The sequence below is a fragment of the Ruditapes philippinarum genome, unplaced genomic scaffold (genome assembly GCF_026571515.1).
Source record: "Ruditapes philippinarum isolate M1 unplaced genomic scaffold, ASM2657151v2 ctg4244_1_1_1_1, whole genome shotgun sequence".
Classification (NCBI taxonomy): Eukaryota; Metazoa; Mollusca; class Bivalvia; order Venerida; family Veneridae; genus Ruditapes; species Ruditapes philippinarum.
In genome coordinates this window covers 45,106-58,971 of record NW_026854973.1, presented here as the reverse complement: position 1 = coordinate 58,971, position 13,866 = coordinate 45,106, and the positions used below count along the sequence as shown (strand labels likewise).

Here is a 13,866-nt window from a genome sequence, read left to right as displayed (position 1 = left end):
TTTGAAGGGATAGGTGGTAACTAACATTTCCCAATAGTATACTTATAGAACAAAACTGCAGATACCTGCAAATTATGTGATATTGTGTAGGATCTTTCGAATTTTATGTTGATATGTTAATGGCTAAAGTGTTCTAAACTCATATTCTAAACAGACCGCGTGACGTGGATCATTGTATTGTATAACGGAATATGTATAAAAAAAACTCCCTACACAGACTTCGAATAAATCAGTCATTTGCAAAAAATAAACAAAAATGGTCACTGCATCGAATCGATTACAAATTATTTATTTGAACAAAACAAATACGAATGTAAGTCCTAGTTTAATCACTACACACATATGAATATAACCAATGTTGCGAAAAATACCTGCACCGGTCTTCATGAATCTTTGAATAAAGAAGGTTTACCTAGATTTTTAATTTGCTTTTTTTCGCTATAAAAATTAAAAATATCGACAATGAAACAATATGAAGATTAAAAAAACACAACGATTAGAATCGCAGACACAGTTTTTTATTCAACCAAAGATTATTTATTCCGTTCTTGTGTACTAAATAATGATTTTTATCTTGCACCTAGTAACGAAACATTACGACGATACGACTAGGATTGGGATAATAACTGGTTAATTTTTAAGCCTAAACAAACACACATCTTAAGATACAGTGTCCCTTTTGGTCTAATGTTACGCTCCCTTCGCAGCTCACTGAATACACTAACGTTGTTTTTTTTTCAGAGAAGCGATAGTTAAACATTCGATCGATGACGTTCGATGCGAATGAGAGTATTCATAAATAAAATACCAAACACGAATGGGAGAGGTCGAGGAAATCGCCATTGTAGGAGTCGGGTGTAGATTTCCTGGCGCTGATAATATAAAAGAGTACTGGGATGTTTTGAAAAATGGAGAAAATCATGTGAAGGAAGTACCACGAGATAGATGGAACATTGACGTATTCTATGACCCTGACCGAAACAAAACTGGAAAAACTTACGTTCGCACTGCAGGGTTCATTAAAAGGTAATAAAATAATTAATGCCATAATTATATATCTTTTCTCGCTTAAAGTCCTATTAGGAAAAATCAAAGGTAGTGGGAGTAGATAAATTTTCACTAGATGACTACTGATGCATTACATTTGAAGCAGTTCCATATGTCATATGTACGATATGATGAAATAAATGCAAATTGTGATATATGGAATGCTTATCTATGACTGAACTGTCTAGAAAACTCGTTAATGAGGAAATGTCAGATAAGATGTTATGTAATGTGATCAAATTTGATTACTGTTAGAAATGATATTTACTTCTATGTTACACATTACCGTATGTTGTACAGTGTTAATTTCAAACTACTTATATTACTTCACATTGGGCAAGATTCCTATCACAGACATTGAATTACGAGTACACATTGTTTTGGTAGCTTACAGAATGTTAACGCGTTTAGTCAATCCATGTTAAATGCACAGATGGATAATTACCTTGTAGTTTTCCACTACAAGTAAAAAGGAATGTCACCATATGACTATAACAAATAACTGTTTCGGTGTTACATAATAATAACCAACTCAAAATAGGCAAACAAAGTAGTTACAAATGATAAATTAATTTCAAAAATGTCTGCTCTATTTTATATGAAGTATTGACGAATGGGACCATCGTTGTTATGGTATTAATGATATGGAAGCAGAGCTTGTTGACCCCCAACAAAGGATTGTGTTGGATTGTGTTCATATGGCATTGGAGGATGGCGGCATAACAAGACAAGATATTGATGGAACACAAACTGGTGTTTATATAGGTAAAATACTTGCTTAAAAAACTAGGGGGCGTGAGGGATGTTGCACTTATTCATTATCTCTCATGTACAGACTCAATCAAACCGAGTCTGCAATTCTTATGTAATTTTGTTGTGATTAATGCTTCCGAGGGATCACTTTGTTTCAAGAATTTTGTACTTCACAACAGCAGGTGTTAAGTGCTGTGTGGCAGCTATAAAAAGTTGCCCCGTACTTCACTTCATTGTTGTTATATTTTCTGGTCCTTCGGGATCATTGATGCCAGCACTATTAAGTGTTGAGAATTGAGTACCGCTCAAGCCGGTGCTAGGGGGCGTGAGGGATGTTGCACTTATTCATCATCTCTCATGTACAGACTCAATCAAACCGAGTTTGCAATTCTTATGTAATTTTGTTGTGATTAATGCTTCCGAGGGATCACTTTGTTTCCAGAATTTTTGTACTTCACAACAGCAGGTGTTAAGTGCCGTGTGGCAGCTGTAAAAAGTTGCCCCGTACTTCACTTCAGTGGTGTTATATTTTTCTGGTCTTTCGGGATCATTGATGCCAGTTCTATAAAGTGTTGAGAATTGAGTACCGCTAAAGCCGGTGGTAGGCATGAGGGATGTTGCACTTATTCATCATCTCTCATGTACAGATTCAATCAAACCAAGTCTGCAATTTTTACGTAATATTGTTGTGATTAATGCTTCCGAGGGATCACTTTGTTTCCAGAATTTTGTACGTCACAACAGCAGGTGTTAAGTGCCGTGTGGCAGCTGTAATAAAGTTGCCCCGTACTTCACTTCAGTGTTGTTATATTTTTCTGGTCCTTCAGGATCATTGAAGCCAGCACTATTAAGTGTTGAGAATTGAGTACCGCTCAAGCCGGTGCTAGGGGGCGTGAGGGATATTGCACTTATTCATTATCTCTCATGTACAGACTCAATCAAACCGAGTCAGCAATTCTTATGTTATTTTGTTGTGATTAATGCTTCCGAAGGATCACTTTGTTTCCAGATTTTTTTTACTGTCGTTTTACTGTGTTACGCGCATGGAAATAGAGTTGCGCACGTATGTCCGAATATCTAAGATCATGCATCCATATAGAACATTTACATTATTTAGACCTTATTGTTTAATAATAATGATAATAATAATAATGAATGTGTTTTTTACTGTTAAGAATGTAATAAATATTATGTATGGGTAAGAGTTTGTAAGGGAGTCTTATCAAACTCTTACCCATATAACTGCAAATCGGCGCATACAACTTGATATCAGATAAAAATATAGAAAGTGTCAATTCTTTAATTAAGCATAACATTGTTTTTCCCGAGCAGCCACGTACAAACAAGGATGGGGTCCAATTACTTACTCTGGCAAGTAAAACAATGAGTTTTCAACAATACCTAGGATTGTTAATGCAATTCATTCCTGTCATATGAAACACAATAATGTGTTGCTTACTTTTTCTAGAAAATATAAACAGTCAGCAATTCATAATTGACATTTTCTTAGAGTTAAAAGGATATCAAAAAGTTAATGTGTACTCATTTGTCTCTGCGAGCTGAGCTCCACGTGTATTATCTATGTAATAAATGGAATGTATCCTCACATTGCTACAGTGTTATCAGCCTTTTTAGAAACACCTGACCTGGCTAATTAAAATATGCCAATCACAATTTTCACTATCAGCACTGGTTTCTTCATGAAAAAAGCGGTTACACTAATTACTGCCGAGTAAGAGCCGATTTGAGTTATATATCGGAATAGCTTAATGCCGTCCCCTGGTACATTTCACATATTCGCCTGAACTTACTGTATTTTGTGATACTAATGAATATACTTTATAACGAAAAACAATTTATGATTTTGTTTGTGTTCTAAGGGTCAATGACTGATGACTACAAAGGTTTTGTGATGGATGACAGTTCAAAAAGCAGTACATACTCCGTAACAGGTACTCAAAACAGCGTTATTAGTGCCAGGGTGTCATACACGTATAATCTGTTAGGTCCTTCCATAACTTTAGACACTGCTTGTTCGTCGTCATTAGTCGCCATAGATGTTGCTTCACAGGCTTTGATTACAGGTATGTAGAAAGGTTTGTGTATTTCGTTGTCCGTAATCGCATTGGTTCATCAACATTCCTTTGTCAGTAAACTCTTATTTCATTTCATAATCCCTTTTATTTTCATTGTACAAGTTAAATCAAAACGTCTTGTGGCATGGAATACTTTAATGTTTTACTAGATTATACGTCTTTATATGATATTTTCATAATGCGACAATATTATAAGGATATGTGCGTTTTTTGCAATTCCTTTCTTCAAGTTGACCCTTTTTCAATAAAAGCACAAAAGCTAACACCCTGATTATAGAAAAGCATATTAACATACATGCCATTTATAAACAGGAAAATGTAGCATGGCTATATGCGGAGGGGTAAATATACTCATGGACCCACAATTATTCGTTGCTCTCTCTAAAGCTGGGATGCTTTCACCGACCGGTCAGTGCCAAACATTTACGAAAGATGCTGATGGCTATGCCCGTGGAGAAGGTTGTGGAATAGTGATTCTTAAAACATTGAAAAATGTAAGCAAATTTTATGTCTTTAACTATTTAAGAAGCTAACTGTATTTGTGCACTTTTATTTTACGTTAAGTCTTTCAATGCAATAAATGTACACTAATGTGCTTACTAAAGCCAGAAGATTGCATTTATCACTAGGTTCGATCTAACCGAGTCTGAAACATTTTCAATTTTGCCGTTTTTATGGTTTGTATCTTATCTATTTCTCACTTCGTCGTGACATTTTTGATTTGCATGAATTTCAAAAAGTGCAACTCTATTTAGTCTTAATATTTATTCGCAATACAAGTTGCTGTAATTTCATCTGTTTATTGATACATGTATTTTAAATGATCAGTCAAATATTATAAATTGCTGTAACAGTTACGTTAAAGAATAAAAAATTCTTAAATTACATATAAACTCGAAATGGAACTATAAAATGTAATCAATATTAATATAAATTTCGTCTAATTTTACTTATATACTGGGTGTGACTTAAAAAAAAATATCAAAAATATTTCTAGTTATATATGTATGAATCGAAAGATATCTAGATATATCTATATATACAATCTGATGGTAGGCTATTACTGATGGTAATAAGATATGGGGTACATTAAGGACTGAGACGAATCAAGATGGGCACATGGCCTCGCCCATTACAGCACCATCTGGACTTCAACAGGAGAAGCTGATCAAGAAAATCTTTGAAAGATATGGTATTGCCAAAGATAGGATAAGTGTCATTGAAGCTCATGGTAAGTTTATTTAAGTTGCTCAACTCATGTTTCCGATAATTCTAGGGAAAAACAGTGTAGTCAAAGTAGTAAAGGGAAGACGAGAAGTGGTCAATCGGAAGGGATTAAAAAGCCCCGGTCTCTGACCGTAGAAAAGACATCATTGTTCGCATGAAATTAACGGTTTCAGTAATCTATAGTCGCGGGAGCTTTAGGTTATGAGAACGAAAATTACTGCTAAAGATAATTAACCGTTTGCTTGTGGTGCTTTTAAATTTGAAAGACAGATATAATTGAATTTAAATTGTACAAATGTAATTAAGTCACATTTACGTCGTAATTAATTGCAATGTTTTATAACTTACAAACGAACTTAAATCTGGTCACAGAAGTTGAAATGCGGATGTCTAGTCAAAGTCTTTATTGAACGTATTTCATTTTAGGCGTTGGTTCTTAATGGCTATTATTCATCGTATTTGCGTATTAAATAACTACATAAAACGGCAAAAATATCCAAAATAATATGGTTTTGCCTTTGAAAGATGCGTTTGCAGATATGCGATAATAAGAATACAAATGTACAACTAAAACAAATATCATATCGAGAATATCCTTCTCTCGTGTTCTATACGCCCGAATATTGTAATGCACCTGGCTAACCGTCCATTTGTTCTTTCTGTCCGCAATGTACCATTGGAAACAAATTGAAGCTTTTCGGCAAAAATGTTAACTTTAGTGATACGCTGTGCACAGCATATCTTTGACCTTTCTCAGAGCAGGCAAGGTCACAGTCATTATCTATAAATTTCAAAATTTCTGTATCTTTGAAACCGATAGAAGGAACTAAAAAATATTTGGCAGAAATATTAATATTACTAAGAAAATATGAAAAGTACAGGTTTTGTCTTTCTCCAGTCAAGGCCAGGGTCACACTGGCTCATTCAATATATCAGTTTATACAAAGGGACACTATAGTGTATGTATTAATTCATTAATATGTTACACTCCCTGTGTGTTAATAGGTAACCTCCCTTTATTTCCCAACACTTTTACTGGTTTTGTAACGAATTTTATACTGTTCGACTTGTTCTGTTTAGATTACAATTGTAATGGAGATTTAGGATGTTGCTTCTGTTATTCCCAGTTGTGGGCAGTCTTGACTAATCTTGGTTGATGAGCTGAGTAGAAGTTGCTGTATTTGTTTTATGATACATGACCAATATAACTTGCAGAAAGTTATTTCATGACTACCACGGCTTTTTTAAATGGTTGGATTTAAAGATCCTTTAAAGCCTTAAAGGGATACAAGAAGATATCTTTAAACTCAACCAATAAAAATGCACAAAGAAAAATTGTTTTTATTTATTTTTTGCATTATATGGCATTAATTTATTTATAATGATAAGATAAAATGTTTCATTCAATAATTTTTCAATCAATTATTTAATCAAAGTTTTCTGAAGTATAGCTGTTTCTTTTTATTTCTTTCAAGGAACCGGTACCGCGATAGGAGACCCTACAGAAGTCAATGCACTTGGAACACAATTTGGAAAAAGTGCAAATGCTAAAAATGAAGTATTCATTGCTTCTGTTAAGACAAATATAGGTCATCTAGAGGCAGCTGCTGGTGTTGCAGGACTTATCAAAGTTCTTTTAATGATGAAATATGATATGATTGTACCGTCATTATGGTATACTAAGGAAAACGAAAATCCTTTGATTAGGTTATCACAGCATGGATTTGTTGTACCTACAAAATGCACAAATTGGAAAAGGGTAGGTAATGAAAACCGTTTAGCTTGTGTAAATAGTTTTGGTTTTGGTGGCACAAATGCTCATTGCATCGTTGAAGAATATATACAAAAATCCAAACAGGTACATAATATTGAGTCGTGTTTACCTTTCGTCATTGCCATAACAGCATATAGCAAAGAAAGCCTCTTTACAAATGTACAGCATTTGTACGATGCATTGAAACAGCAGACCTATGACATAAGTGCTGTATCTTACACATCAACATACAAGCGTGAGCATAGGCCATACAGGAAAGCAATCTTCGGAAACAGTCAAGATGGTATTATTTCAGCTGCTGGTTCCTTTCTTACCGAAAGTGGAAAGGTTTTCCCATCAAAAGATGCAACAAAAGTTGTGTTCGTTTTCTGTGGTGTTGGGACAGCATGGAAAGGAATGTGCAGCTCACTGATGAACTTAAAAGTATTTAAGGACACACTCTGTAGTATCGATAAACATCTAAAACCACTATCAGGCTGGAATATTTCAAGCAAACTCATTGACAGTTACGATATATTGACTTATCCGATGATCTCACATATTGCCATTTTTGCTTGTCAGATTGGCCTTGCTTCATTATGGAAAGAATTGGGAATTGTTCCTGATGTGGTTGTTGGGCAATCGGTTGGAGAGGTTGCGGCTGCTTATATTGCTGGATATTTTGATCTTCAAACAGCAGTTCAAATCATATTCTACCGATCGAAGCTCCTTGCAGCAGTAACAACTGGTACCATGGCAGTAATTCGCAATGTTGAAGTTGATGTCGTCGAAAAGTACTGTAAAACACTCGGATCAGTAACTGTTGCAGTTTACAATAGCCAAGATTCGTGCACGGTGTCTGGAATGGCTGAAGATATTCAAACTTTAAAGCACAATCTTTCAACATCAGAATGCATAAAACCGCAATTTATCGATTTAAACGTGCAATGTGCATACCATAGTAAATATGTCGATCAAGCAGCGAAAGATCTAGAAAAGCATTTACACAACAATCAGTACCGCAAAGCACATACACCAATGCTTTCTACTGTTACTGGAAAACTGGAGACGAACGGTTTGTTTGCGACACCAAACTATTGGGGAAAAAATGTTAAAATGCCGGTTTTATTCTCAGATGCTATAAAAGCCGTAGAATCAAAAACAGATCACAATATATTTCTTGAGATCGGACCCAGCCCAGTGCTGCGAGCGCATATTGAAAAAATAGTTGTTGAAAGAAACAACTATACATTAATTCCGTCAATGCAGAAGAATGATGAGACAAAGACATTTACAGAAGCACTGTGTACACTGTTCGAGCTTGGACTAACCCTAAAGTGGACAAATATATATCCATATAGAAGTCATGTTACTGATATACCTACGTATCAGTTCCGTAAATTCCACACACTCTACCAAAGCCCAACTGCAGTCAAGAAAAATCAAGGAATAGACACAACTGATGTTGAACATTTGTATGTAAAACAACTTCCACAGAAAGAAGAGAGTTTTCATTTTAATGTCGAAATAAGTGAGAGCACTACACCATTTGTATTTCAACACATTGTAACTGGCTTAGTAATACTTCCCGGGGCAGTTTATGCTGATGTTGGCTTTGAAATTGGAAGTAATGTCTACGGTCTTTCAAAACAGAATGTTTTAGTGTCGTTAGAATTTTTGAGACCTGTAAGAATAGAACCTGGGACAAAGACCATTCTCCATGTTTCCACAGTTGCTCAAAGAAATGAATTACTATTCCATGCAAAATATAATCATGTTACAATGTGCAAAGGCTGGATAAAATCAGCAGAAGGGCCTTGTGAATCTCAGAAAACGTTTGATATTGAATGTATGAAACTTTCAATTTCTAGTTGTGGATGCAAGCACATGTCTGAATATGATATGTACGAAAATTTGGAGTCAATGGGATTTAAATACGGTAATTATTTTACTGTAATGAAATCATGCATTACAAATGGTATTGAAAGTTTAACAGAAGTAGAGATTCCAGACGAAATAGTGTGTCAGTATGAAATGACAACACTGCATCCGTGTGTACTAGATGGAATGATGCAATCAACCATAAACACAACACCGGAGGAGATTCTGGTCAAGATAAGGAATGAAAAGCTCACCTTTATGCCCGTCGCTATTGGTGAACTCCGTTTGTTTGGAAAACCAGAAAAGAAAATGTACGTTTTCACAAGGAGATTCAACACGACCGTTTTAGATTCCGTACTACAGGTCCATTACAATATACTCTTACTCAGTAAGAATGGAGCGGTTTTAGCAGACCTTCGGAACTATACTACATACGGAAAGAGAAACGCATCAATTGCACCTCGTGAACTAAGCTACCGGTTGACATGGCATCCATTTGAAAATAAAATTCAGCAGAAAAACCAACCCACCAACGTTCTGGTTCTAACAAATACGCCTTCGAAACATGTGTGTCTAGAGTTTGACGAATTTAAAAATGTTCTCGTTTATCAAAATGATCAAGATGTGTCGAACGAAGAATTCATTTCAAATGCAATTCATCAAGATGGTATCTCTCGGGAGATTCATGCCGTTGTTTTGCTTGTCGAGAAACATGGTCAAAATTCTAATATAAACGCATTGTCAGCCCCACACATCCACGAGCGTGTGCGAAACAACTGCATGCTTCTAACTGCAATTGTGAAGTTTATGACTAACGAAAATATCGCTGTACCACTATATGTTGTTACGCAAAATACACAGCCAACTTTTTCAAATGAATCGTCTAAGATAAATATTGTCGGAGAAGAACTTTGGGGATTCACTCGGTCTATACATCTCGAATTCATACATGGTGATATAACATTGATAGACCTTCAACCCTCCATACAAGAAACAAAACACACTTTAGTTTCTTTTGTTAACGATACATGCAACAATATGAATCATACGAAGCCAGAAATCATTATAAACTATGATAAAATATATGGGGCACAATTTACAAAGGTTCCGAGGAAAGAAATCATTCCAACACTAAGGTTGGAAAACACCATTTCAAGAAAAATTCATTCTTCTCATAAGGTTTTAGCAGATCGTTCAAAACGAATAGAGTCATTGGTTATAACAAAGTCGAAAGAAAATGAAGACATTTCTAAAAAACATCACATTTCCGTACTGATAAAAAGCGTTTGTTTACATCCAGTTTCAATTTACCCAAGAACAACAAGTGGGATCAACCTTGATCAAGATATATGGAAAGAATGTTTAGATGATGGCCATCATTTATATGGCCTTGAATACACAGGTATTCCTTTATCAGGCATTGTAAATGGGAGAACATCAAGCAAGAGGCCGGAAGTTAATGCTTTTGAACAGAAAGACTGTTTCAATAAATGGGAAATTTTAACAATATTTCCTTCGGAAATTTCAACAAAGATGTCAGTACCCGAAACTTGTACTGTACAAATGAAGGACATCCCATTCTATCAACCTGGTCTTGTTTTGACAACTGTTTTAAGTTGGAATCTTACAAAAGATATTCCAAGTCGAGCAACTGTTGTTGTGTACAGCTGTCAGGAGTCTTCAATGTCCAAACTTATATTAGAAACTTTATTACAGACTCAGAACAATGCCATTCTTGTTGATTTGTTAAACTATCAAGATAACAATAAAGGCAATATTGACGTCTTGGTAACACTTGAAAAACTTGATTTAACTTTGCCTGTACTGGGAAGATGTAAAAAGATAATATGTCTTCAGGGCTGCGTTTCAGAACTTGTGCGTCTAAAAGCTTCGAGGTCTGGCAAACAAACTATTGCAACCTTCACTGCTTTAGAATTGATAGAAAAGAACGTTGTTTCTAAATGTCTTCCTAAAATCATTTGCTGGCTGCAAAGGAATTATAAAAGATTAGTAATTTCGGAGCATAGTTGCTCGGCAGACGATTACTGCAACGTACCCTTCCCTTCACTTGAAATTATAAACGATAGCAATGCCATATTGCCTATCAGAAATCCTATTGATTGTTTGTTTAGTAAATCTGCAATATATATTGTAACGGGAGGTATGACAGGTCTAGGATGGGAGATTATCCGCCTGCTAGCTGAAATGGGAGCTGGTTTTATAGGATCTATTTCAAGACGCGATCATTCAGCAGACAAAGCAGATGATATTGATAAAGTCGAGAAAGCAACTGGGTGCAAAATAATTCAGGTTAAAGGTGATGTTTCTGACTTAAAGTCCATTTCTAGAGCAATTAAAGAACTTGAATCATATGCCAAAAATGGATCCATTCGAGGTGTCTTTCATGGAGCAGGTGTCTTAAATAGTAAACTTCTGATGAATTTAGAAGAGTCACAACTTGACTTTGTACTAAGACCTAAAGTGATTGGAACAATGAATATGCATATAGTCACAAAGGATATGGATCTCGATTATTTTGTTGTTGCGTCTTCAATAAACAGTTTGATCGGATCACCTGGTCAGAGTAGCTATGGTGCCGCCAACTCATTCCTTGATACATTTATGGAATGGAGACGACAACATGGACTGCCAGGGCAAGCAATCAATTGGGGAGCATTGTGCGTTGGAATGGCATCTAGACCCGAATTTGTAGAAAGTTTTACAAAGCGAGGATTCAATCTTCTATCCATCCTTGAAATCAGAAGTTGTTTTCAAGATGCTTTAATGCGAAATACAAGTAGTATTATATATACGGATATTAACTGGGATATATGTGCGAAGGATTATACAAACCCAAAGTTGGAGAGAACGAGATTACAAATGACAGTTTTGATAGAGGAAGCTGTGTCACACAGCATGCACTTTGACAATGATGGAATAGAGGCTATGTCTTTCGACATAAATGCATTACGAAATGTTGGGACAGAGAGACAACTCGTAGCTTTTACGCAAGTTATTCTGAAGGTTTCAAGGAAAGTGATTGGGGGTGACTTAAGCCAAATTAGGATATCATCTACATTAGCAGAAATGGCATTTGACTCCATGTCAACTGTCACTTTTATCAACATTGTGCATGATATTACTGGGTTTCGCATTCCACCGGCATTCATGCTTAACATGAATAACTCTCTAAATAGCGTTGTGCAATTGCTATTTCAAGAAATATTTGCTGACAAAGCATGCCATAGCGAGTCTATTGAACATGAAAGTAATAAAACAAACAAATTACATGAAATAGAACCAAGCAAAGATGGCAACATGACGCCTATTGAAACCTAAATTTCCAATATTCTATTCAACATTCTGCTTGAAAGCGCATACATTGATTAAAAGAGAGGGGTCATTGACCCCTATTTCTACCGTGAAAGTTTTATGTGAATTTGGATTTATACATATATGATTTGCGTTCATCATTCAACTTTTTCCTGATTGTTGTATGTGTCTTTATTGTTTATCAAAAGCTACTCGTCATCCTTTCTTTTTGAATAACAGCTTATATATAAAATATATTATCATTTTATTCACGGCTTATATTACGTATTGAAACTGTGTGTCTACAAAAATAGAATGTATTAAGTTTTTGCAAAAGCTATTGTTTTGTGTAAATATTTGGTGATATGTTTCAAATGAAAGATACTCTTTAACATTATTACTTCTTCTTCTTCTATAATTTGTTATTTGTGATCATGTTTAAAAATTGATTTGTTTAGATGGCATTTATAGGTGGAGAAACGATGGCCATCTAAATTTTGTTGTTTTTGTTTTGAGTAAGGGAAGTAACCAATATTTTACATGTAAACGTGTAGAATACATCCATTCAATTTTTTTAATTCATTTTATTCCTTCATTTGTATTCATATTGTTTAAAGGTAGAGATGATAGATCGCATAAACCTGAAGCAACCCCTTATAATGCAAGAAAATTTAATGATAATAACTCGAAATTAGAAGATGAGTTTCGTGTATTATTTGAATGTACCAAATTGAATGATTTTGAAAACAACTTGAATAGTGTTGGCAAAAAAGATTTATTGGATTGTTAATACCACAAAATATGAAAATTATCAATGTTCATCTTTTAAATGTTTAAAGTAGAATTGGTGGCTCATAATTTACATTCGGTATTTAGATGAAATGGTATTTAATTGTGACCATTTGTAAAACTTGTGCCTCATTGTTGTACTATTGTTATTTTTGTTGTTTTTAACCGAACTTTGATGTCAATTACATTTTAGAAATATAACATATGCACAATGAATTGACTAAGTGTTTCTGCATTTATGTGTATGATATTGTTTACTCATAGACATGTTGACTACACGTATTTCGTAAATAAAATAAACAAACAAAACATCCATTATGCTTCTGATATTACGTCTTATAAAATGGGAAAACTGTTCTAGTCGACGACATTAACATTATTAATGAGCCGCGTCATGACAAAACCAACATAGTGCGTTTGCGACCAGCATGGATCCAGACCAGCCTGCGCATCAGTACTTATATAAACACTTATGTACTATGAACACATAGATGGTTGACCTCCATATACATATGCGGTTACATTTAGGACATTTGCTGTCTTTTATTTTTTATGATTATTTTTAAAAAATGAATTTTTAAACAATGAAGTTGTCCCATACCATACATGTTTTGAATTGTAAATTATATAATATATGCAAATAATGTTATTATGTATTATAGATTTAATGTAACCATGTGTTAAAGCATTTAACTGTGATATTTTCATCATATTTAAGTTTGTTACTTAAATAATGTTTATTTCCATCATATTTTAAGCCTCTTGTTATTTTTTGTACACCATTTTTTTTTTGTAGTTTTTGTTGTTTTGTTTAATCAATTGTTAAAGAGATATCATAAAATTATATTCTGGTATACTTTTAACATTGGATAACAAAAAGAAGAATGTTACAGATGCCAATGTTTTCCTAACGGCTATAAATATATCTTCTTTGTAATAAAATCAAATTATGCCTAGAAATTTTATCATTCTCGAATATTTGCTGTAATAAAGTGAAATTTAATTATT

The 13,866-nt window shown here is 34.4% G+C and overlaps 2 protein-coding genes across 2 annotated transcripts in view; one reads left to right on the top strand and one right to left on the bottom strand.

Annotated features, from left to right (window-relative positions):
- LOC132741661 (patched domain-containing protein 3-like) overlaps positions 1-9,162 on the bottom strand; it is a 25,195-nt gene extending 16,033 nt beyond the window's left edge. Inside the window, exon 1 of the mRNA XM_060729880.1 lies at positions 9,159-9,162. The gene's annotated coding sequence lies outside the window, so the exon portion shown is untranslated. The remainder of the gene's footprint in view (positions 1-9,158) is intronic.
- The window catches only part of LOC132741659 (phenolphthiocerol/phthiocerol polyketide synthase subunit C-like), a 20,083-nt gene extending 6,217 nt beyond the window's left edge, over positions 1-13,866 (top strand). Inside the window, exons 2-7 of the mRNA XM_060729878.1 lie at positions 742-1,026; positions 1,652-1,812; positions 3,681-3,884; positions 4,209-4,390; positions 4,953-5,127; positions 6,599-13,866. Of these exons, the coding sequence (XP_060585861.1) occupies positions 818-1,026; positions 1,652-1,812; positions 3,681-3,884; positions 4,209-4,390; positions 4,953-5,127; positions 6,599-12,096 (6,429 nt within the window). The 5' untranslated portion in view covers positions 742-817 and the 3' untranslated portion in view covers positions 12,097-13,866. The remainder of the gene's footprint in view (positions 1-741; positions 1,027-1,651; positions 1,813-3,680; positions 3,885-4,208; positions 4,391-4,952; positions 5,128-6,598) is intronic.